At 57.3% G+C, this 20,804-nt stretch overlaps 5 protein-coding genes and 2 long non-coding RNA genes across 10 annotated transcripts; 3 read left to right on the plus strand and 4 right to left on the minus strand.

Annotated features, from left to right (window-relative positions):
* Positions 1–408: 408 nt before the first annotated feature.
* Positions 409–4,614, minus strand: LOC144079318 (uncharacterized). Of its 2 annotated transcripts, XM_077607997.1 has the most exons (7): positions 4,215–4,614; positions 3,724–3,812; positions 2,602–2,992; positions 1,757–1,853; positions 1,520–1,673; positions 1,124–1,274; positions 409–1,049 (listed from the first exon to the last, which is right to left on the minus strand). In XM_077607997.1, the coding sequence occupies exons 3-6, from the start codon at positions 2,938–2,940 to the stop codon at positions 1,124–1,126; spliced, it is 741 nt and encodes a 246-aa protein (XP_077464123.1). In that variant the 5' UTR covers positions 2,941–2,992; positions 3,724–3,812; positions 4,215–4,614; the 3' UTR covers positions 409–1,049. The 2 variants fall into 2 exon arrangements, with proteins under 2 accessions (XP_077464123.1, XP_077464124.1); XM_077607998.1 differs by having other exon boundaries at positions 3,724–4,614.
* Positions 4,615–4,666: 52 nt separating this feature from the next.
* LOC144079305 (calcium/calmodulin-dependent protein kinase type IV-like) lies at positions 4,667–8,827 on the minus strand. The gene is made up of 11 exons (XM_077607982.1): positions 8,562–8,827; positions 8,380–8,458; positions 8,237–8,299; positions 8,024–8,106; positions 7,889–7,961; positions 7,275–7,365; positions 7,117–7,191; positions 6,900–6,975; positions 6,689–6,815; positions 6,419–6,571; positions 4,667–5,986 (listed from the first exon to the last, which is right to left on the minus strand). The coding sequence occupies exons 1-11, from the start codon at positions 8,684–8,686 to the stop codon at positions 5,561–5,563; spliced, it is 1,371 nt and encodes a 456-aa protein (XP_077464108.1). The 5' UTR covers positions 8,687–8,827; the 3' UTR covers positions 4,667–5,560.
* A 373-nt stretch (positions 8,828–9,200) lies between these two features.
* On the plus strand, positions 9,201–10,847 carry fam174c (family with sequence similarity 174 member C). The gene is made up of 3 exons (XM_077607996.1): positions 9,201–10,083; positions 10,296–10,427; positions 10,492–10,847. The coding sequence occupies exons 1-3, from the start codon at positions 9,473–9,475 to the stop codon at positions 10,493–10,495; spliced, it is 747 nt and encodes a 248-aa protein (XP_077464122.1). The 5' UTR covers positions 9,201–9,472; the 3' UTR covers positions 10,496–10,847.
* A 385-nt stretch (positions 10,848–11,232) lies between these two features.
* stil (STIL centriolar assembly protein) lies at positions 11,233–15,460 on the minus strand. Of its 3 annotated transcripts, XM_077607984.1 has the most exons (16): positions 15,234–15,454; positions 14,991–15,162; positions 14,806–14,913; positions 14,493–14,608; positions 14,217–14,374; positions 13,883–14,124; positions 13,054–13,137; positions 12,856–12,942; positions 12,628–12,772; positions 12,463–12,563; positions 12,256–12,352; positions 12,148–12,184; positions 11,703–11,722; positions 11,544–11,635; positions 11,331–11,440; positions 11,233–11,272 (listed from the first exon to the last, which is right to left on the minus strand). In XM_077607984.1, coding segments are annotated over exons 2-15 (1,368 nt in total). In that variant the 5' UTR covers positions 15,071–15,162; positions 15,234–15,454; the 3' UTR covers positions 11,233–11,272; positions 11,331–11,439. The 3 variants fall into 3 exon arrangements, with proteins under 3 accessions (XP_077464110.1, XP_077464111.1, XP_077464109.1); XM_077607985.1 differs by having other exon boundaries at positions 14,806–14,910; positions 14,991–15,460; XM_077607983.1 differs by having other exon boundaries at positions 14,991–15,454.
* A 430-nt stretch (positions 15,461–15,890) lies between these two features.
* Positions 15,891–17,079, plus strand: LOC144079323 (uncharacterized). Its single transcript, XR_013301500.1, has 3 exons — positions 15,891–16,022; positions 16,617–16,650; positions 16,758–17,079. It is a non-coding gene; the product is annotated as an uncharacterized LOC144079323 (long non-coding RNA).
* An 11-nt stretch (positions 17,080–17,090) lies between these two features.
* ptbp1b (polypyrimidine tract binding protein 1b) lies at positions 17,091–20,737 on the plus strand. The gene is given in 12 exon segments (XM_077607979.1): positions 17,091–17,134; positions 17,196–17,366; positions 17,474–17,827; positions 17,928–18,038; positions 18,172–18,343; positions 18,411–18,482; positions 18,568–18,656; positions 18,782–18,815; positions 19,723–19,815; positions 19,894–20,110; positions 20,189–20,266; positions 20,415–20,737. Coding segments are annotated over 12 exon segments (1,536 nt in total). The 5' UTR covers positions 17,091–17,122; the 3' UTR covers positions 20,548–20,737.
* On the minus strand, positions 17,895–19,835 carry LOC144079324 (uncharacterized). Its single transcript, XR_013301501.1, has 3 exons — positions 19,668–19,835; positions 18,175–18,490; positions 17,895–18,057 (listed from the first exon to the last, which is right to left on the minus strand). It is a non-coding gene; the product is annotated as an uncharacterized LOC144079324 (long non-coding RNA).
* Positions 20,738–20,804: the final 67 nt, after the last annotated feature.

The following is a 20,804-nucleotide window of genomic DNA, read 5'->3' on the forward strand; positions in this document are numbered from 1 at the left end:
CCAGCTATCCTTTTCCTTTTCACTAGTTGACGTCCAATCAATCCATTGGAAAGTGGGAGGGTCTGGCCACTGATAGATCGAAAGTCTGTTATGACGACTTCATGATTCTATGAGTATATCTCTTTCTGTGGTCTTTGGGTCGCTTCCTTTTGATTTCCGGCCATTCCTGGATATTGTCCCGCTTCCTTAAAGCTCACTTCCTGTTCGATTTGGGGCCTGCCGGTGGTGAAATATACTCACGTCCAAATAATCATACGTTGTGATGCATAGAGCAAAACTTGAAATAGATCAAAATGGAACCAAATGAGTCGAAATTTGTTTACATGGTGAAATAAAATGTGGTATAAATGATCATTCAAAGAAAGATAGGTTCAGATGAAGAATTAATAGCATTGAAGAGACACGCTGTTAAACAGCTGGCATCTTTATTTGCCATTTTTAGCGTGCCACACACACAAGCGTTTTGGGATAACCACACTCCTTTTCTCCTGCAAAAATATTTACGGCTAGACGTGAAGGCGCGGGGGTCCAGTGCGTGACGGGGGATCGGATCCGATCGGATCCGATCGGATCCGATCGGATCGCAGCGTGAATACTACGTCGACGGGGAAAGGAAAAAGGCAAACGTTAGCGCCTTGTAATACTCGGCGCGGCCACGAGAGACGCTACACGAAGCCTCGCGGAAGCCAAACTTTATCTTAGCAACCAGTCGTCGATTATTTTAGTCAGGTCGGTCGGTGCGCTCAAACCGTATCTGAAGAAAATAGTTTTGTTTTTTTTAAATCCAATTTTGTCTATGATTAGTCATTTTGCTAGAATTTCATCGTCTTGAGTCTTTCGAGTTTTTGTCGAGTGACCGGTGGTGGCCGATGGCGACGGAGCGGCATCGGCGTCGTCTTTTGGATGATAAACGGCGACCTGTGCTGGTGGAAAAATGACTTCAAGTGTGTGTGAGTGTGTATTGTACAGCAGTCTTCTGGTCCCTCCGGGGCTCCGCCCTCTTCTCAGTGCTTGTCACGCCGTGACCTTTGAGCTTTGTCAGGCCCCCCCTAGGCAAAGAAGACACGTTATCGGGGACCCGGCGCACATCTGTCGACGGCGCCGTCGTCGTCGCGCCACTCACTCAGCTGGCCAGGAGGCCGGCCCACAGTGCTAGCGCTAGCGCCGCGGCGGAGGGCGTGGTGAAGCGGGACCCGGACCCGGTCTGGGAAGTCGGCTGGCTTCGGCTCTGCGGTGGGGGCGCCGCTCTGGACTTGGCCTCCTGACACTCGACGCTGTCGTCGCCGCATAAAAAAATAGACTGGTCAAAATAGGCTAAACTTCCTTTTAGCTGCTAATTGTTGTTGTCTGTTGTGTAGTCTCCAGTCACTTTGAGCCACTCATTGAATATCTCGTATTAGAATTTGGAATCTTCATGGAATTTTGCTCCACTTGAGCCATTCCACGGTGCGCCAGAATACTTTCCGAACACGCCGACGGCTCTCGAGCCAAGCTCACGGTAACGGCGGTCGGTCCTCACAGCTGTTTGCGCAGGTAGTCCCGGTCGGCTCGGCAGGCGCGAGTCTGCGTCTGCGCGGCGGAGGCCTGGTTGTCGGCGGCCGCCTTGAGGCTGGAGCACGCCTCCTCCAGGTGCCGGCTCTGTGTCAGGTTGTGCCGCAGCGCCTCCGCGTGCCCTGGAGCCACGCCACGCACGCCGTCAAAAGTGGCGGGACGCGGCGGGGGCAGACGGCCACGGGCGACCGCTCGCGCCACTCACCCTCTTGACGCCGCAGCTCCTCGCTCAAGTTGAGGTGCCTCTCAAGCTGAAGCTCCGCCTCCTCCCGCAGCGAGCTGACGTTGGCCAGAAGGAGCACCTGCAAGATTCGAGGTCAACGCCGTTATCTACGGACGGGGCCGACCGAGGGTCACGCGCGGGGCGTCGATCGGCGGGGGGGGGGGGGGTCGCGACGAGGGCGCGCGGGCGAAAGGCCGCCGTTTCGTCCGGCATTCTTTGGCGCTGCCGTAAAGGTTCCGACGGGCGCCGAGAAAAAGCAGACGGCGCCCGCCGTCAAAACTTTCCCTTTTTAGAAGGCGGCGTTTTCCTCCGTCGCCACGGCGACGGGAGCCTTATCGCGCCGCGGGGCCGTTCTCGAAGCTAACGTTAGCGGAGCTACCGAGGAAGGAAAGTGAGTCATGGGCAGGAAGGGAGGGGGGCCGGGCGCTTGGGGGGGGGGGGTTGTGGGTGTCGATCCTGAAGCAAGGCTGAGTCACAAACACTCGCTTCTTCCCAGGCTGGAAAAGTCGTGTCGCTCTTTACTTTATTTAGGGAGGGGTGGAAAGCCAAATGGGGTAACAACGTTCAAGTATATTTGGCTACTTTGGCTTTTCGGGAGGGAGAGAGGGACTACATTTAAGAGCCACCTCCATTTCAGAGGCTTGAGTATACGTACGTGACTTTTACAGAGTATTTCAGCACAGCAAACGCTATTGCAGATCATTGTTTTGATCATTTTGAAAGATTTACTCCGAGTAGCAAGCAATTTGAGCGGCTAGATGAAAGACTCGAGGGCAAAAGCAAAAGACTGGCGTCTGGAGAGCGAGGCGGGGCGGCGTGTAGCTCACCTGTCGCTGGCGGCAGTCGTCCAGCGTGAGGTTGGCGTGTCGGAGGCTTTGCGCCATGAGTTGGAGCGCGGCCTCGCGGCGCTCGCTCTCTTGGCGAGACCGCCGCAGCTCCTCGTCCAGCTGTTCCTTGTCGCGGGCCCAAAGCTCCTGGGCGCCCAAGGACCTCTCGCGGCTCTCGCGCAGTTCCTGGCGGCAGCGCGCCGAGCTCTGCAGGTCCGGGGACGTGGCCCACGTGACGATGACCACCAGGGAGACCAGGGACCACAGGGAGAGTAGGGCCAGGGCCACTTTGGTCCCCAGGCCCATCTTGCCCTTCTTCGCCGTCTTTGCCGCCGTCATGGCCGTCTGCGAGTGCCGAGTGCCAGCTCCGACTGCTCCCGCAAGTTTTGGACTGGAGCGGAGCAGGCATGCGTGCCACACCCTTCCTTAAACCCACCCACCCAGCCAGCCAGCCAGCTTCTTTCCGTCCCGCCTGCTCGCTTGCCCGACCGCCACTCCCCCGCGCGCAAAACTTTCCCTCCACGCGCACGCGTAAACAGCAGACCTAACTCCAGCGTTTTCCCCCTCCCGACAGCGTGCTAAAATCAAAGCAGGCTTTTAATACGGAACCATCGGCGATAGGCTCGCGTGAACGTCAAATCATTGCTTCGGCGGCCCGTTCGGACGGCTTCACCAGACGTCCAATCAATTTGAAACGGGAGGGCCGGCAGAGGCCTCGGGCCGTCGACGACATCCGCGTTCGGAATGTCGCGACGTCCGATCGGGACGGCCGCTCTTTTGGACGCGTCGGCGGCGCTTCGGCACCCTCGTGACGCGCACCTAGGCGTGTGCTCACTCGCGTGTGAGTATGAAGCATTTGACCTGAACTGCGGGGAGTCCAAATATTTGGCAGCCAGCCGTTTGACATTCCTTCCTTGGAAGCAATAAGGGGAAAAAATGTTTTTGTTTTTTTCCCCTTATTGCCTCCAAGGAAGGAAGGAAGGAAGGGAGAAAAAAATGTTTTTCTTCTTCTTAACGACCGCCTCTGTTTCGAAATGTGTTGCTGTTGCCGTGGCGACAACCATTTTTTTTTTGTTTTCTGGGGAAAGACTCAAGGAAAGGCTCGAAAAAAAGAATTCTTACCAAGAATAGGCAAGTCGAATTGGATCTCGAATGAAAGGTCAGGTTAGGCGGGGCAAGTCACTCTGGCGCCCTCGTGTGGCTGCAAGCATCTTTTCTCCACATTTCAGTCGATGGAAAAGCGAGGGGAAATGATGAGAAAATAATTTTACAAAATGTGATTTAAGAAACTTTAAAAAATCGTTTTAAATTTTGAATGGACGCATTTAGAGGCCATTTCAGGAAACTCTCTGGATTTATTTGGACAATAAGCTATGATCTCATCTAGCTGATAGAAAGGAAATCTTGTCTTGCTTCCCATTGGCCCGTTTACTAACGGAGAACGGACGTATGGGTGGCTTGGTTTATTCAAATGAATAATTCCTAAAGGAAAATATATTTTGAAGGCTACAGAAAATAATTCGTAAAAACATGCAAATCGGAGAAATAGACGTATATTTTGAAGAAAAAAAATGGATTGAAAAACAAGCACTCTAATGCGCCAAAGCACTTACCAAGATGGCCACCCCAAGCTAACTCACAAAACAAACTTGGAATTGTCATGTTTTGTGGGTTAGCCGTGTTTTTCCTGCTGTGTCCCGTCTGCGTGATTGCCAACAAGTTTCACCTGCTGCGTCCTTTCTGGCTCTCCTTAAGGCCCTCGGGACTGTGAGCCAGGTGTGGCCAATTGTCTTGTCAACCAAGCCTAACCCCTCCCTCCGTCAATGTAGCAAAGGCCGCGTCTTCGCTCGGAGCCGGCGGGCCTCTACGGCGCCGTCTCCCGGTGGGAGGCTCCGGAATCGGACCCGGTCTACTCCCGTGGGACCCTCCGGCGCGGGCCTTTACCGACAGACCGAGTGTCTTCCGCCAAGCGTGACAAAAAAATCAAGCAGGGGCGGAGCGATCAAACTTTACTGAGGTCTGACCGTGTCACAACAAACACCAGGAGGCTATTTACACAGGGGGGGCATCGCCCCTTCGCCGTTAGCTTAGCTCAGCCTGGCGCTCTCGCTAATGGAAGTGACAATGAAGGCGGAAGAGGAAGCCGGGCTCCACTTTCTGGTCTCGTACGGCAATTCCAGAAACGCCAAGCTGAACTAAGCTAAGCTAACGGGCTCGGAAGGCGACGACGCGTACAAAGAAATGTAGCAAAATGCCATCTGGCCGCCGTGTGAGGCCCACGCAGAGAAAAAAGAAATTGGATCACCGGATGGAAGTCGCCATACGGCGAGAATCGACAAAAGTGGCAATGGGTCGAGGAAAAAGGCGCGCCACGACAAGCGGCGAGTCGTGCCTCCCAATATTAGGAGAAAGCCCTCCTATGTTGGGAATGAGGGAAACGCCATACGTCGCCATGTCAACCATCTCCCCACGGACGTCAAACTATTAGCATAAATCCTAATATCGATGATGAGTTGATGAGGTCGGGTTAAGAAATGTCCCCGTTTGGGGAAATGATTGTAAAGTAGGAGCTTATTTAGCCGCGCGTCATCTGTACACGTTAGGAAAAAGATACATAAGATAACCACTTCAATCTTGTAACGCTATGCAACTTCCGACACATTTTCTGGCAGTGACTCAGTCTTGATTGACTTGATTTTTCCTTGTAATGTTGCGACTATTCTCGTAGCCCTTCTTTGCGTGGTCCTGAAACTCCGTAGTACTTGCTAGCCGCTAAAGCTAAAGTTAAAGTTATAACCCCCCCTCAAAAAAACAAAAACAAATTTCAAGGTTGAAAAAGTCAGAGGGCGATGACACAACATTTTGGACATTAGCATAAAAGCCAGCATGCTAGCCGCAGCCCGGGATGCCTTCGTGCACTCGTGCTCAATATTTACAGGCTACCTTAGTCGTTAGCGTGTCAACGGGAGGAGCTCACTGACGGGGGGGCGTCGGCGCCGACGGCGATGGGCTCCGCCTCCGCCTCCGACGCGAAGCCGTTGTGCAGGCCGTCGGGACTCGGGGGCGCGGGAGGGTCGGGTGGTCGCGACCCGACACCCGACGGGCTCTTTTCGGGCGGGGCCGGCGTGGACTTGCCACGCCGCTGGTTGTCGTCCGCGCGAAGCGGCGGCCGAGCCGGGGCGGGGGCGGGAGAGGCGGCCGACTCGCCGGGAGGGGCGGGGCCGCGCTCCCCCTTTTCCGAGGGCGCGGCTTCCCGGTCTTCGTGGGCGGCGCCTTCGGGGGGCGGGTCCCGCGACGGCCCCGAGGCGGGGCTCTCGCAGCTGTCGGTCCGACGGCGAGATGACTCGTGCATCCGGCCCGTGGCCACCACCGCCTTCATGGCCGCCTAAACCGTAGCGTGGCAACCGTTAGACGTCCGATCCGTTTGGAGCGGGAGGAACGGCGGCGAACGTGCATACGGTGGTTCGCTTCCACCCCTCCCGCTCGGAATGGATCGGACGCCAACGGCGAGGAGCGAGTTGGCAATTCATTGAAATATCAGTGATTTAACTCTGTGGGGAGGGGAAAGCTGCCCCTACCAACATGGTCGCCCCTACTAACATGGCCGACTGGAGAGCGACAAATGGCCTTACCCTGCTTCCACAAGACGTCCGATCCATTTAGCGCTTATATTAAAAATACATTGCAGAAGGAAAAACATTTTGAAGAAAAAAAACGGACAAAATCTTCCAAATAATTCTTCTAAATCTTTTTGCCAAGCTCAATTTCAAATGTGCGTCAATTCCGATAACCCAAAAGGACCCATGGGACGCCTCACCTTGAGTTTGCGCCTGGCGTTGAACTCCTGCAGCTTCCTGTGCGCCGTGTCCATGTGCGAGAAGCGGGCCGCCTTGCCCAGCACCCAGGGGTGCCGGAGCGCCTGCCGCACGCTCAGACGTTTGGCCGGGTCCAGCACGATCAGCTTGCTCACCTGACATAATAGTGTTTGGGCGTGAGGCCGGACGGACGGACGGACGGACGGACGGAGAGGCTTCGGGAGGGCAAGTGGGGCACGGGCCCCCCCTTGGGCAAACGGCAGCGAACCCACCAGGTCCTTGGCGTTGAGCGAGACTTCGTCCCACCAGGGGGAGACAAATTCGTAGTCTCCGTTGAGGATGCGCGTGTACATGTACTGGTCCCCCCGGGCGTCGAAGAAGGGCTCGAACCCGCACAGCCTAGGGGGGAGGGAAGAGCCGCCGGGCGTCAGTGGGGGGGCGGACGTAATGGACGGATGGACCGGCGGCCGGGCGGGGTCTCACAGGATGTAGAGGATGACGCCCACCGACCACATGTCCACTTCGGGCCCGTAAGCATTTCCTCGGAGGATCTCGGGAGCTCCGGGAAGCGAAAAGACTCGTTAATGTCCCCAAAGGGCAGAGTACTCTGGTACTCGGGTACCGGAGTACTCGTACGGATTCCGACAATGGACTTTCCTGCCTTATCGGGGGCTTCGGGGGCTGTCGTCGGGTGACTCACCACAGTATCCGGGCGTACCGCACACCGTCTTCATGGTCACCTGATCGTCGATTATCTTGGAGAGTCCAAAGTCCGCTGGGCAAAGACGCAGACGGACGCTCAGCGTGACGCCAACGGCGGCGGCGGCGGCGGCGGCGACCGGGGCAGTCTCCGCTCACCGATTTTCAGCGGCGCGTCCAGCGACAGGTCGGCGTAGAGCAAATTCTCGGGTTTCAGGTCGCGGTGCACCACGCCGTTCTCGTGAAGATACTGAAAGCAAAGCGGGCGACCGGGTCACCCATCGCTCGACCGGAATAAAAACGACAAAATGTCGTGTTTTACGATATGAAAAGAAAGAAGAAATGAAAGACAAATGTACAAGAGAATGCCATTCCTGGGACATATCCACATGGAAGGATTTGCCACGGAAGGAGAGCTTTCACGTTGGGGATGCCGACCGAGTCAATAGCGCTAATCCCGAGAGGCCACCTAGCTCGTTCCTGACTACGTGCCTGCGTTCCCGCCTGCCCCTGCGTGCGTGCGTGCGTGCGTGCATGCGTGCGTGTGTGGCCATTTGTAATCCCATGTCATGTTAATCTGTTGAGCAGCTGGATGGGAGATGACCGCCGTTACGTAAGAAGCCAGCGCCAGCGCCGCCTCGCCCAAATACCAACGTCCGTCAAGCGGACTATGTGTCTCTCCGTCCGTTGGTGGCCGCTTGACTTTGGGGCTCCGCCTACTTGGTCGGCGGCCGTTCCCCGCCCATTTCCCGGCAGAAGCGTCGCCGTCTTACCGCCACGGCCTCCAGGATCTGCTTGATGACGTGAGCGGCGTCCCTCTCGCTGTAGTAGCCGCGCTCCACGATCCTGAAAGACGGCGTGGGTGTCACCCGACGTCGGGTGACGTCGGGTGACGCCGGCGGTCTCGCCTGTCGAAGAGCTCGCCTCCCGTCACCAGCTCCAGGATCAGGGCGATGTCGGTGTCCGTCTCGAAGATCTCCTCCAGCCGGATCTGGGCGGGGGACGCTCGCCGGTCAGGGTTAACGGCGTCCCGACGGACGAACCCGGCCCCGCTGGCGCCCGACGGCTAAAACCGAGAAAGTCGAGGTGCACGCGCCGCCCGCCGGTCCGACCCTACTCACGATGTTGGGGTGCGACAGCCGCAGCAGGACGCCGATCTCCGTGCGGACGATCTTCTTGTCGATCTGCGGCCGAAGCACGTTAGGAACGCGGCGGCGGCGGCGGCGGCGGGCGACCGCGCCAACGTCAACGTGAACCCACTGACCGTTTTCTTGAGAACCTTGACGGCGTACGGCTTCTTCTTGTCCTTTTCTTCGCAGCGATACACCACGGAAGTGGCGCCCCTGGAAAAACAGACGGCGCTGCCGAGCCACGGGACGGGCGGCACGCCCCGTCGGGCGTATTCGGCGGCGACCGGTACCGGTGGGACGCCCGCTGACAACTCACCTGCCCAATTCGGAGCCCAGCGTGTAGAACTCTTCCACCGTGCCGTCCCTGCGCGAGCCGTCCACCCAAAAGTCGGCAGGCAGCGGGACTGGCACCGCCTCCGAACCGGGCCGGGACGTCGGCATGTCGAGGACGCGTGGGCGGGCTTATGGATGTTCGGTCGGTCGAGCGATGGAGCGCACCAATGGCTCGGTTCCGATCACGCGCAACCTCTCCGATCCAGATGGGGCTCAACCAGATGACAGGCGACGAGCGGGTGTGCTGGTGGATGCCTGGTGGATGCCTGGCGGATGCCCGGCTGGTGGCTGGTGGCTGGCTTTTGGCGTCTCTTAATCCCGCCTCCTGCGCGCTCCAAGCCAGCAAACGTCCGAAGGGGCCGTCCGTATTTTGTTTTCACGGCTCCGAAGCGACGCCGACGCCGGGGGGAGCCCGGAGCTGGACCCGAACGCCTTCCATCTTCATCTTCGAAGGCCTGACTTCCGTTCGGGCCTCCGGACGCATCCGGAGGAAAACGGGCGTCGACGGCGACGATGCAAAACGTCCAAATGGGTCGCGGACGCGATGGCTTGTGACGCGCTGCGATCTGCGGCTGCAATCTGACGCTCCCGCCCCTCCGCGGAATCCAGCTTCGCCATTGGTCGCTGCACCTGTCAACGGTCAGACCGGAAACAAACAAAAAAAAGAATCCAAATAGCCAGATGTCAACCACTCCGGGCTACACGATAACCAGAATCTATCCCAAAATAGCGTCATTGATCGTCCAAATCATGTCTGAAGAAAATGGTCAAAGTCTCATTTCATCTCCACTTTTTTTTTTTTGACGGAAGCGTTTGCCTTGGAACAGCTATCGCGCGACTCCCGTTTTCTCCGCCAGAGGACGCCACATTCTACGTTTCTTCTCGACTACGTAAATGTGTTTTGCCGGGACGCATTCAAGGCATGTTGTCTTGTGGCTTTCATACTTTGAGGAAGTTCCATGCACTTTTTGGATGAAGACAAATCCTATGGGAGGCCTTATGGATTACTGGGTGGATCCGCCGGAGGGCGCACCGCCGTCCAGCCAGAGTAAAGCCGCGAAGACGTCACCGGACATCCGGGTGGGCGAGTCGTCGACTTTTTACTTTGTCAACAAAGCCCAGCGGCTGACGGAATTAGCGCGACGGCTCCAACCTTTTGCCTCTTTTTTTGTTTTGTTTCCCGCTTTCGCAGCACTTGGCGGCAGCGGCGACGGAGTTTGGGACTTTTCCATGGCGGCTTCCACTTTTTCCTCTTTTCTCGCCCTTCTTCTGGTTTCTCTAGCGACGCTGTGCCGGACTCTCGCTTCCGACTCTGACGCCAACGCCGACGCCAACGAGACCCAAAGTCCTCCGAAAAGCAACAGCACGACCGGAAGCGGAAGTGGCCGAGGCCAAGGAGGCCTGACGGGCTTCGGCATGGACTCGTCCATGATGAGGCGGGCCGCTTACGTGCTCATCGCCATTACCGCCATGGGATTTCTTTACTTTATCGCCAGGGCCGGCTGGTAAGAGAAAACAAAAAGTTTACAAGAATGACATTTTAAAATTGTGTTTTAGTATATTTTCCAAAAAAGAGGATAGTATTTCAATCCATGTTGTAATCCTAACCACCCCCAAATGGATTTTCTTTTTGATGCTTAAAAAGGGGGGGGGGGGGGCACAAAAAGATAACAAATTCAAATCCAAATTGAGGAGAATATTGAATTTGAACACTCAGCGTGAAGAAGATGGCACCCAGGAAGAAGTACGGCCTGTTATCTCACTCCGAGGATACCATGGAGCTGACGGCGGCGGCGGCCAGCGACGACGAAGACGACAACACCCTCTACGAGGCGCGTCCCCTCCGCAGGTCAGACGTCCGTCCCCTCGCCGCCTCACGCCGACCTCTGACCTCAAACCGTCCGCGGATACAGGTGAGGGCGGGGCCGTACCGCGGCTACAGGTGAAGGCGGGGCCGAGCCGCACCGGAGACGTCCGCCGCCAAAGAAGACTAGTTCTGCACCTTTGGGCTTTTTCTCTGTTTACATTTTTACATTCTTGCCTTCATTCTATCAAATCTGGTGGCTTTTTTCACGGCTACCGTTTACCAAAGAGGAGGCGATGCCAACGGACCGTCGCCATTTGCCTCGTCGGTCGGTCCAATGTGGCCAAATACTTGTTTTTTTGTGATCGGTGACGGTTGCCGACCAATGGGTGGGTGGGTGGGTGGTTGCTTTCATTCCAATTCCAGGGACTCCTTTTTTGAAAGATTAAACTTGATGCATTCTTATTGCTTTGTGGAAATCTGCTCATTGTGGGGAGGCCGGCATTCAACCGACGTACGTTCGCTCCGTAGCCGTCAATGGCAGTAAAACAAACTTCAAACACCTTTTCGGCAAGCTGACCTTTTGAGTTGTTTTCTGGAAGAAAAAAAAGAACCAAAATGTATAAAAGCAAAAGAAGAAACATTTTATTGAGACACGTCTGATTATAAAAGGCGCTCAAAAGAGTTTGGGCAACTGCCGGAGACGGCCCAGGTCCAGAATTTGACCGGAGGAGACACGGGTGTCCTTGGGGACGTCGCCGAGGAGGCGGTGCCGTTGCATGAAATCGGCGGTCGTCGCCGTCGCGTCGCTGGGCGGGGTTCGCCGCAGTTCTGGCGCCTGACGCTGGACGTAGCCTCGCGTGATGGCGCTTCCGTCCGGACGGGCCCGGCTGTCGCGCACAAAGCGGGGTAAGCCCGGGCGACGGAACCGGGCGGTCGCGGAGGTACCTGGCTGCGACGCGCCGACGCGGCGGTGGCTTCCGGGCCCCGCCCCCTCTACCCTCCGTCCGTTCCCCCCCGTTGTCGTCCGCTTCCCGCAGATGACGGTCCATCTGCGTCTGAGACAGAGCGAGCGAGCGTCGGGTGGCGTGCAAAATACTCGTCCCCCATTGACGTCGTTAGACGTCCCGTCGGCAACCGCGAAAAACGCCGAAACGTTACCACGGGTGGACGATGGATGTCGCGCTCGGCTCGAAGGGGCGTGGTCCCCTCGGCGGGGGGCGGCGTCTGGAAGCCCCACAGGAGACTGGCGCCTACGACCCGAAAGAGATGAAACGGAGGAGTCCCCGTCTCGGGGCGAGTCCCAGCCACGGCTCTCACCTGTCGCCACGGCGACGCTGGCGGTGGCGGCGTCGCGGCTCGGGGGCTTCTCCTGAGCCGCGACGCTGGCGGTGGCGGCGTCGCGGCTCGGGGGCTTCTCCTGAGCCTCCAGCAGCTTCTGGACCTGCCAACCAAGCCAGTTCAACACAACGTGGACTTATCTTTTAGGAACGGCTAACCACTCCCCGACTCCCGCTTCCTTTTACCTGAGCCTGCAGGAGGCGGAGCTTCTGGTCTTGCAAGAAAAAGAATTGGTGGTTGTCGCAGGTTCCCGACGCGCAGGGGGGTGGGCGCGCCGGTCCGGGAGGCGACCCGGGGCCGACGAGCGGCCGGGGGTCCGGGGTGCTGTGGAAAAGGGGAGAGGCCGATGCCGGGCTTTCCGGGGGAGGAGCCCGCGTGCCACCGCCATTGCCACCGCCATTGCCACCGCCAGCGTATGGTAACAGCGAAAGTTCCGGAACCGCCGGGTGAACCTGAGGAAGCTGAAAAACAAAGAGGGGCGGCGTGAAGGGGGCCGCCCGATCCCCGGGCCGAGGCCGGCGATTCCACCGACCCACTGAGCGGGGAGGTGCGGACGAGGCGAAGGTCGCGGCGACCAGTCTTGGTCTTCCAAGCCGGAATCTCGCTCGCCGACGGCCTCCACGTCGCCCCTGCCGACGACACGCTCGCTAGGCTTTGGCAACCTCCACGTTTGGGCTCTACGGCCCCCGCTCGACGTCCTCGCGAGCGGCGGACCGGGCAAAAAGTCGGAGGGTCTCACCTGGGCGAGGAGCTCGGAGCGTCTGGCGACGCCGGGACTCGTCCGCCGCCGTCTCCCTCCTCCGGACTCAGCTCAAACTCCAAAGTCCGGCCTTCCGCGGGCTGAGCCAAAGTCTCCCGTAAGCCAGACTCGAGCACGCGCGGCCAAAAGACCGCCGGCACTCACCCGGTAGAGCGTCACGCGGCGCGAGGCGCTCAGCAGCCGGCAGCCCGGCGGACCCGAAGCGGGACGTCGGCACCGGAAGAATTCGGGAGCGGCGCGCGGCGAGACAAAGAGGACCAGCAGGAAGGCGCCGTCCTCCGACGGGACCCTGAGGACCCCGGGGAAGATGGGCGCCGGGTTGGGACGCGCGGAGGGACGGAGAGACGCCGTCCCCACCGCCAGGTCGCTCACCTGTCTTGGAGGGCGGAGCCAAAGTGGAATCGGAGACACCAGGCCAGCACTTTCGGGTCGGACACCCGGCTCACGTCGCTCAGCCAGCTGGGATGGGACGGGAAGGGCACCGACGTTACTCGAAGATGGGCCCCGGCCGGCCATCGTGCGCGTGCCGGCGTGTGCCGGCGTGTGCCGGCGTGTGCCGGCGCCACTTACACGCCCACCAGCGGCCGTACGGCAGCGTTGGGGTCCGTCTCCAGCAGCAGCAACAGCTTCCGGCTCTCTTGCATGGTCAAAAACCTGCGCACACGTGTCGCCGCCCGTTGCTTTCCATTGATAAAAGAGGTTTATGGAGTACTGGAGTAGCACCACCAATTTCATCATACGCATGATGACAATTAGGCTTTTGATGATTCAATGATGATGATAAAGCCTGTGTGTGATTATTATTATGTTTTGATTTGCATTTTGAATATAAAATGGTGACTATCAAATGTTATTTTTCATCTAAAAAAACGCACAGTGGGGGACCTGGGTTCAAATCCACGTCAGTCCACCCGAGTGGAGTTTGCATGTTCTCCCCAGGCCTGCGTGGCTTTTTGCCGGGTACTCCGCTTTCCTCCCACATTCCAAAGACATGCATGGTAGGCTGATTGGACACTAAATAGCCCCTAGCTATGTGAATGGTTGTTTGTCTCCTTGTGCCCTGCGATTGGCTGGCCACCCATTCAAGGTATCCTTCACCTGTGGCCCGAAGTCAGCTGGGATAGGCTCCAGCAACCCCCGCGACCCTAGTGAGGATAAAGTGGTTCGGAAAATGAGAAGAGAAAAAAAAAGTCAACTAAAAGAGGAAAAACAACATTATTTTTGTCAAATACAGAATAACTTGCACTAAAGTGATCGTTGTGGGGGGCCAATAAGATTTTAGAAAATCATTTTATAAATTAATTTAAAAATCTTATGAATGTATAAAAAAACAAACCCCCAAAAACTTCAGAAAATACATTTTGAAAGTGTTTCCAATAACCTTTTTTCGGCCACTCACCCTCGTCGGCATCTGCCGGTCGCCGCCAGGCGCCCGACGTCCGTCAGGCTCTTGACCAGCGCCGTGGGGACGACGGGGACGGGGCGGACCGGGTGGACGTCCAAGCTCACGGAAGGACAAACAAAGGACCAGTCCAGCCGGAAAGAGGCGGCATCCGCCTGCCGCTGGCAGCAGACGCGACCTCTCACCTTCAGCAGCTCGTGCAGATCCAGAGGTCGCCCGCACAAATCGGCCCGCAACTCCTGCAAACAACGCACGTCGGGAATGTAGGGCACGTCGGTAGTCGACCGCCGTGGCCGATAAGAAGCCAAAAGGCCTAGCGGGCGGGACTCACCGAGATGGAGCGCCGGAGCTCCGCCTCCCATCGCGCGTCATCCTCACGGCCGGAGAAGAAACAAGGAACCAGGAAGTCCCCCGGCACGGCGGCGGCGGGGACGCCGGCCCGCCCCGGATCGAAGCGCTCCAGGGTCACCGTCACGCCTCCCTCCTCGTCTGAAGCGGCGTGACGACACGGGGGTTTGACTCGACGGACTAGCCGCCGCCTCCGCCGCGCTAGTACGGCAACGTGGTGGCAGAAGGCGAAAAAGTCGGAGCTGCGACGGACGACAACCTGCATCCACGTCCAGGGTGCCCAGGAAGAAACAGTCGACCTGGGACGCGTCAGAGCAGCGGACGTGACGCTGAGCCAGGTGAAGCGCTTTCTCGCGCAGCAGGAGGCGGGGCTTCCTGCACAGGAAAAACTGGCCTCAAAAATCCGAGCTCGGCTCCTTGGACAAAGCATCTGTCATTTACTCAGTGGCTGTCACGACGAGGGTAGACGTCCACTCCATTCGGAGTGGGAGAGATGGAAGGAACATTCGCTGCCAAGCCTTCCTTCCACTTCGAATGGATAGACGTCCGCTACTAATAAAGTCATTGTTTACCGGTGAGAGCAGAGCTGAAGACGGCGTTGTTCTCCAGTGGGGCGACCATCCCACAAAGACCTTCTGCATTTGGGGAAGCTGTGCGTCATCAGGGAGCGCCCGACACTTCTGCGCCAACGCCAACGACAGACTTCAACATTTGCTTCGCTCGGCCTTTCAATTGATCTCGTTTCATTTTCGCTTACCTTCTCTCGGTGTCGTCGGGGCTCAATGCTTGGTGGAAAACATGAGCCGGCAGAGCTTGGAGATTGAGCGGACAGCTCATTTTGGACGCTGTTCAGGCTAGCGGAAAACTAGCCCGCTTTAGCATTAGCATCGGGATCAGCGCCTACTCCTAGCACGGCACGGCCGACCGCTCTGTAAAGCCAAACAGCTCGAATGTAGTCCAAAGTGGCGTCGGAATAAAGGCGCGGCGTTGAGTCTGTCACCTTCAACTTTGGAGTTACGGTGTCGTAGTTGCGGTTAAAATAATTCGTGCAGAACAAAACGCGCGCACCCCGAGAGAACTTTGAGACGCCGCACTTTTGACAGTGGCGCTGTTTTCCTCCCTCCCGGCGGGACCTTTCAGTAGCCAATGGGGAGGAAGTACATTGACCAATTGAAAGCGGTGTTGCTTTGGCTTCGACCAATAGTCTAGTAGCAACAGATCAACGTGCCGCTCGGCTCGGCCGACTCTTTATTGAATGGAATTGAATTGAAAGCTTTATTGTCATTGTACAGAGTATACATCGTGTATATTGCACGTTGTAGAACCAGATGCAATACAGGCGCAGCCTTGCCGGACAGTTATGACTTCTTTGTGCCACCCTTATGAGGATAAGCGACTGGGAAAATGATCAATGAACGTGAAGCAAAATTAATGTTGCATGAAATGGAAGTTCGTACACAAAAAAATAGACAACACATACAAAAAACAAACAATATAGTCTAGGTAATTAGTTAGCAATGACTTAAAGTGAATTCATAAATGAACTCATCACCTCGTCACTTGATTTGGAGAGTTGACATGTCCAATCCAAGGAGGGGTAGCCAATCAGATGACAGTGGCACGTATCCTGCAGCCAATCCTATTGCTGCATGGTGTCTCCTGCCCAGAGCTCCAGTGCGTTCTGCCTAGAAACCTAGTGGGACTTCTTCATAGGCGGCAGGGAGGGACCTGTTGCTAGTTGGTGTGGCTTCTTCCGCCTCGGTGACATCGTTTGGATCGGCAAAAAACGGTACAAAACCGCCGAACGAACCTTTTCCCCATTCTGGCGTCGTAGTTTGTGCTTTTATTGTTAGTCGGGGGTTAAACAATGATTCTTAGGGTTGGCGCTGGCATTTAGCCGAAGAAAGCTAAACGCTTCTTTTTCATGTCCTTCGTTCAACTGGCTGAGAATTTGGCTTCGCCACAAACGCCATATTATCTGTTTTCGTCTGCTTTATCGATTTGGACGTTGTCGTGTAACCGACTTTGTCCACTCCCGTGTTGTTGTTGTTGACATGTCGGTGAGGAGTTGGACCCCGCCCATATGACGCTATGAAATGCGGAAACCGAGCCCCAAATGCCTTTTTTTATGGCCTTCGACGTAGCTCGTCGAAAAACAATGACGAGCGACCCGAATGAAGATGTCGTGGTGACTTGTCACTGGTTCCTTTGGCAACGTGTTGCGCCCGAGGTGCCGAGCGCGGCTTCGTAGGCTGGCCGGTGGCGGTCTCCATGGTAACGCGGCGACGGCCACGGCCAGGGCCAGCTTGCACGTCCGCAAACTTGGCGTTCAAAATGTTTGGGTAGGAGTCAGTGCGTTTTCTAATGTTCCATTCCTCGTCAGGAGCGCTCGCTACCACCGCAGAACCACAACCAAGGTGATCACTAGGTCTGGTGCCATAACAAGATGCTAATGGGGGCTTAGCCATTGGAGGGTGCCGAGTGTCCCATCCCTCAAAGATATCTTCACGTTTTCCTTCTACAGGTGTTGGATCAGATGAAAGCTTTCCCTTCCTTGGGTGTAGTGTGCAAATTGCTGTGCCACCGCTAGCTTTTTGAGGCAGAAACTTCTACTGTACGCTAAACATCGGATCCGTTCGGACCGGCGGGGACCGGCGTTCCGACGTTGAAAGCCACCAAGCAACCGACGGTTCGAGAAGGCACAGCAGCGGGATCTCCTCTTTCTGCTCCTTTTTTATTCATGAGGAGCAGAAAGAAGAGCTCCGCTTCCGCTGCCGCCATTTTGCCATCCGTCCGTCATTTGCCCAATTGCGTCTTTTCCACAGGAGCCCGCCCGCCCGCCCGCCCGCCCGCCCGCCCACGCCACGCCTCGCCTCGGTGACGCGCGCCATGACCAGCGCAGGTCAGCTCCCTTCTCCGGTTCCTCGGCGGCGGGAGCCCGCGCTAACCGAGCCCCTCCCCCGTAGCCGACGGGGACCGGCGCTCCAAAGGCGACCCCGGGGGCCTGTGGACGCCGTCCAGGGTGGTCCACGTCCGCAAACTTCCCGACGACGTCGGCGAAGGCGAGCTCCTGGGCCTGGGGCTTCCCTTCGGCGACGTCACCAACCTCCTCCTGCTCAAAGCCAAGAACCAGGTAGGTCCCCCTGACAAAAGCGGCGGGAAGTCAATGTCCGGTCACAAATGCCAGGGTCGGTGAGCAAAGATCAATAAGTCGGCCGGAAATCCCCTTTTGCCCATCAGGCCTTCCTGGAGATGTCGTCGGTGGAGTGCGCTCACAACCTGGTGTCTTACTACTCGGCCGTGCTGCCTTTGATCCGCAACCATCCCGTCTTCGTGCAGTTCTCCAAGCACAAGGAACTCAAGACGGACCGCGAGGTAAAGCCGTCGCCGTTGTCAAGTAAGGCCGTCGCCGAGTGAAGCCGTCGCCGGTCGTCTCCGTGCTCCGGCGCCCCGGGGAAATGACGCCCGCCCGCTCCCTCTGGCCCCTAGAGGGCGCCTCCGCCGGCCGAGCCGTCGGCGCCGCCCCCTGGTGGCGTGTTGCGCGTGGTGGTGGACAACATGATGTATCCCGTCAGTCTGGATGCGCTCTGTCAGGTTAGCCCACCTGACCCTACCCTTATCTTAACATATTTCATCTTAGTTTTGTTTGGTTTAGGGTTAGGCTTGGCTTGACCCGCCCTTTTCTCGCCTTCAGATCTTCTCCAAGTTCGGCAGCGTGCTGAGGATCATCATCTTCACCAAGAACGGCCAGTTCCAGGCTCTTCTCCAGTACCCCGACGGCGCCTCTGCGCAAGCGGCTAAAATGGTGCTAACACACTGACGCGCTACAGTCCATGACGGTCAAAATAGTTGGTGACAATTGAACAGAGAGAGAGAGAGAGAGAGAGAGAGAGAATGGTTTGGAAAAGTCCTGACGGCCAGACGTGCGTTGCTTTCAGTACCTGGACGGCCAGAACATCTACAACGGCTGCTGCACGCTGCGAATCCACTTCTCCAAGCTGAGCGGCCTCAACGTCAAGTTCAACAGCGACAAGAGTCGAGACTTCACCAGGCCGCACCTCCCCGCCGGAGACGTCGATCCCCGCCGCCTGGCCGCGGCCGTCGCCTCGGGTGAGGGCGCCGGCCGCCACGCCGCCCGCCACGCTCCGCCTCCTGACGGGCTCTCGTGCTTCTGTAGGCGTGGTGTCCGCCGCGCCCTACCTGGTCCCGCCTCACGTCTTCCCCCCGGCCTTTGCCGTCCAGCCCGCAGGTCAGCAGCTAAGCAGAGGCGGCGAGGGAAAAACAAAGCAAAACAAAGTCAGTGTTAGAAAGTAAACCCTGACCTTTTTTTCCAGGTTTGGCGGGGCCCTTCCCCGCCCGGCCGCCTTTCCCGCCGGCGCTGGTGGGAAATAGAGTCCTGCTGGTCAGCAACCTCCACCCCGAGGTCAGCTTTGCCGGCCGTCTTTTTCGCTCTGGCCAAATGCAGGAATTGTGACCTTCTCCCGGTGTGTTTGCGGACGTCCGTCGCCTGGGAAACCGATGGGCCCCTCCCTCTCGGACGTCGCACAGAGGGTGACGCCCCACTGCCTCTTCATTCTCTTTGGTAGGTACGTCCCCGGCACGGTCTGCTTTGACCCTCAAATAGCCGCCCTCCGTCGCCCCCGACCGATCCTGGCTACACGCCTGTGCCCATCCCAGCTAACTTTGTGCCAGAGGCGGGGGGGGGACACCCTGAATTATAGCTAGGAACACGTTAGCATACAATTAGCCTAGCGTGCATGCCTTTGGCATGTGGGAGGAAACCAGAGTACCTGGAGAAAACCCACACAGACCCGGGACGAACGTGCAAACTCCACACAGGTGGAGCGACCTGGATTTGAACCCAGGTCCCCCACCGTGAGGCCCAGGCGCTAACCACTCAGTCACCGGGCCGCCCTCGTTCGGGCCCAACTGGACATTCTCTTCCCGCTCGACTAATGAGTCGATTGCAGTCAGGTGCTGCTCGTTTCAGTAGAAGGCTCACTGGGCAAACAATCTGGCTTCTTCAAATGACACCCGGGGGAGGGGAAAGAAAAAGGAAGAGAAAGGAAAGGGAAATCCAGAATGCCCCAAATGGGCTACAAGTCAGCGAGTGCCCCAAAACAAACAGAAAGTCAATCGGAAGTAAGCAGGAAATAGCTCAAAATGATTAGCAAGTGACCCCGGAATGCCATATCATGTAGCAAAAAGTTCTCAAGTGAAACAGCCAGTGTCCCACAAGTTGCCAAATCCAACAGAAAGTCAGCCAAAATGAAGTGGAAAACATTGAAGGTCTACCCAAATTTGATTGGCCCACATGTCACCTAAGCCATCTGCAGGAGGTTACACAGATACACACGCACGCACGCACGCATGCACACAAACGTAGGCTAAAAGGAAAAGGAAGGAAACCAAAATGTACTCAATGTCAACTCACTTGATTTCCTCGGCCGCTCCGCACGCTGGAATTTGAAGCCTCTTCCGCACGGCAGGCGTGTACGGCGACGTGATGCTCGTCAAGATCCTCTTCAACAGGAAGGACAACGCGCTGGTGCAAATGGCCGACGCCGCCCAGGCGCAGCTGGGTGAGCGTGGCGCCCCAATGTCTGGGTTGGCCACCGAGCAGAACCGTAAGCCCCGCCCCACCCCCGCCCGCATTTCAGCCACGTGGCACCTGAACGGGCAGCGACTGCACGGCAAGGCGCTCCGCGTGACGGCGTCCAAACACGGCAGCGTGCGGCGGCCCCGCGAGGCCCACCGGGCCGAGGGGCTGACCCGCGACTTCAGCTGCTCGCCGCTGCACCGCTTCAAGAATCCCGCCTCCAAGAACTACGCCAACATCTACCCGCCCTCGGCCACGCTGCACCTCTCCAACATCCCGTGAGGCCCCGCCCCTCCTCGGCCGGGCCCCGCCCCGGCGCCGCTCCAACCTGTGGCCGGCGTGGTCTTTTTGCGCAGGCCCTCGGTGCTGGAGGACGACCTGAGGGCCATCTTCTCCGGCCACGGCGCCCGCGTGCTCGCCTTCAAGTTCTTCCAGTAAGTTCTTCTTCTTGGTCAACGTCCGGTTCGCTTCTATTTGAATCTATTTCTAAATTGAATGGACCTCGGCCCTCCCGCTTGGAAGGGATCGGACGTCCATTTGACGGGTGGATTTTTGAGGTCACTGCTATTGGCCTTTGCGCAGGAAGGACCACAAGATGGCGCTGATCCGAATGAGCTCGGTGGAGGAGGCCACCGAGGCCCTGATCCTGTACCACAATCGCGACCTGGGCGAGCGCCGCCGCCTGCGGGTGTCCTTTTCCAAGTCGGACATCTGAATCTTCGCCTCCTCCCCAAGTCTAAAAAAAAGTAAGATGTCATCGGACGACGGCGAAGGAGGTGGAACGAGCGAGCCAACGTCCGGCTCCAGTGTACAGTTTTATACCACAGGTTGGTGTTTTGTCGAAAGGGGACCTTTTTTCTATCGCTTGATTTGACAAATAAAAGGTGACAAATGTTTGCCCGGGAGGACCAGCCTTCTTCCTTGATTGGGAATTGGACGTCTGCCTCGTTGGGTGGGGGCCGCCAAAGAAAA

The sequence above is a fragment of the Stigmatopora argus genome, chromosome 8 (genome assembly GCF_051989625.1).
Source record: "Stigmatopora argus isolate UIUO_Sarg chromosome 8, RoL_Sarg_1.0, whole genome shotgun sequence".
Taxonomy (NCBI): domain Eukaryota; kingdom Metazoa; phylum Chordata; class Actinopteri; order Syngnathiformes; family Syngnathidae; genus Stigmatopora; species Stigmatopora argus.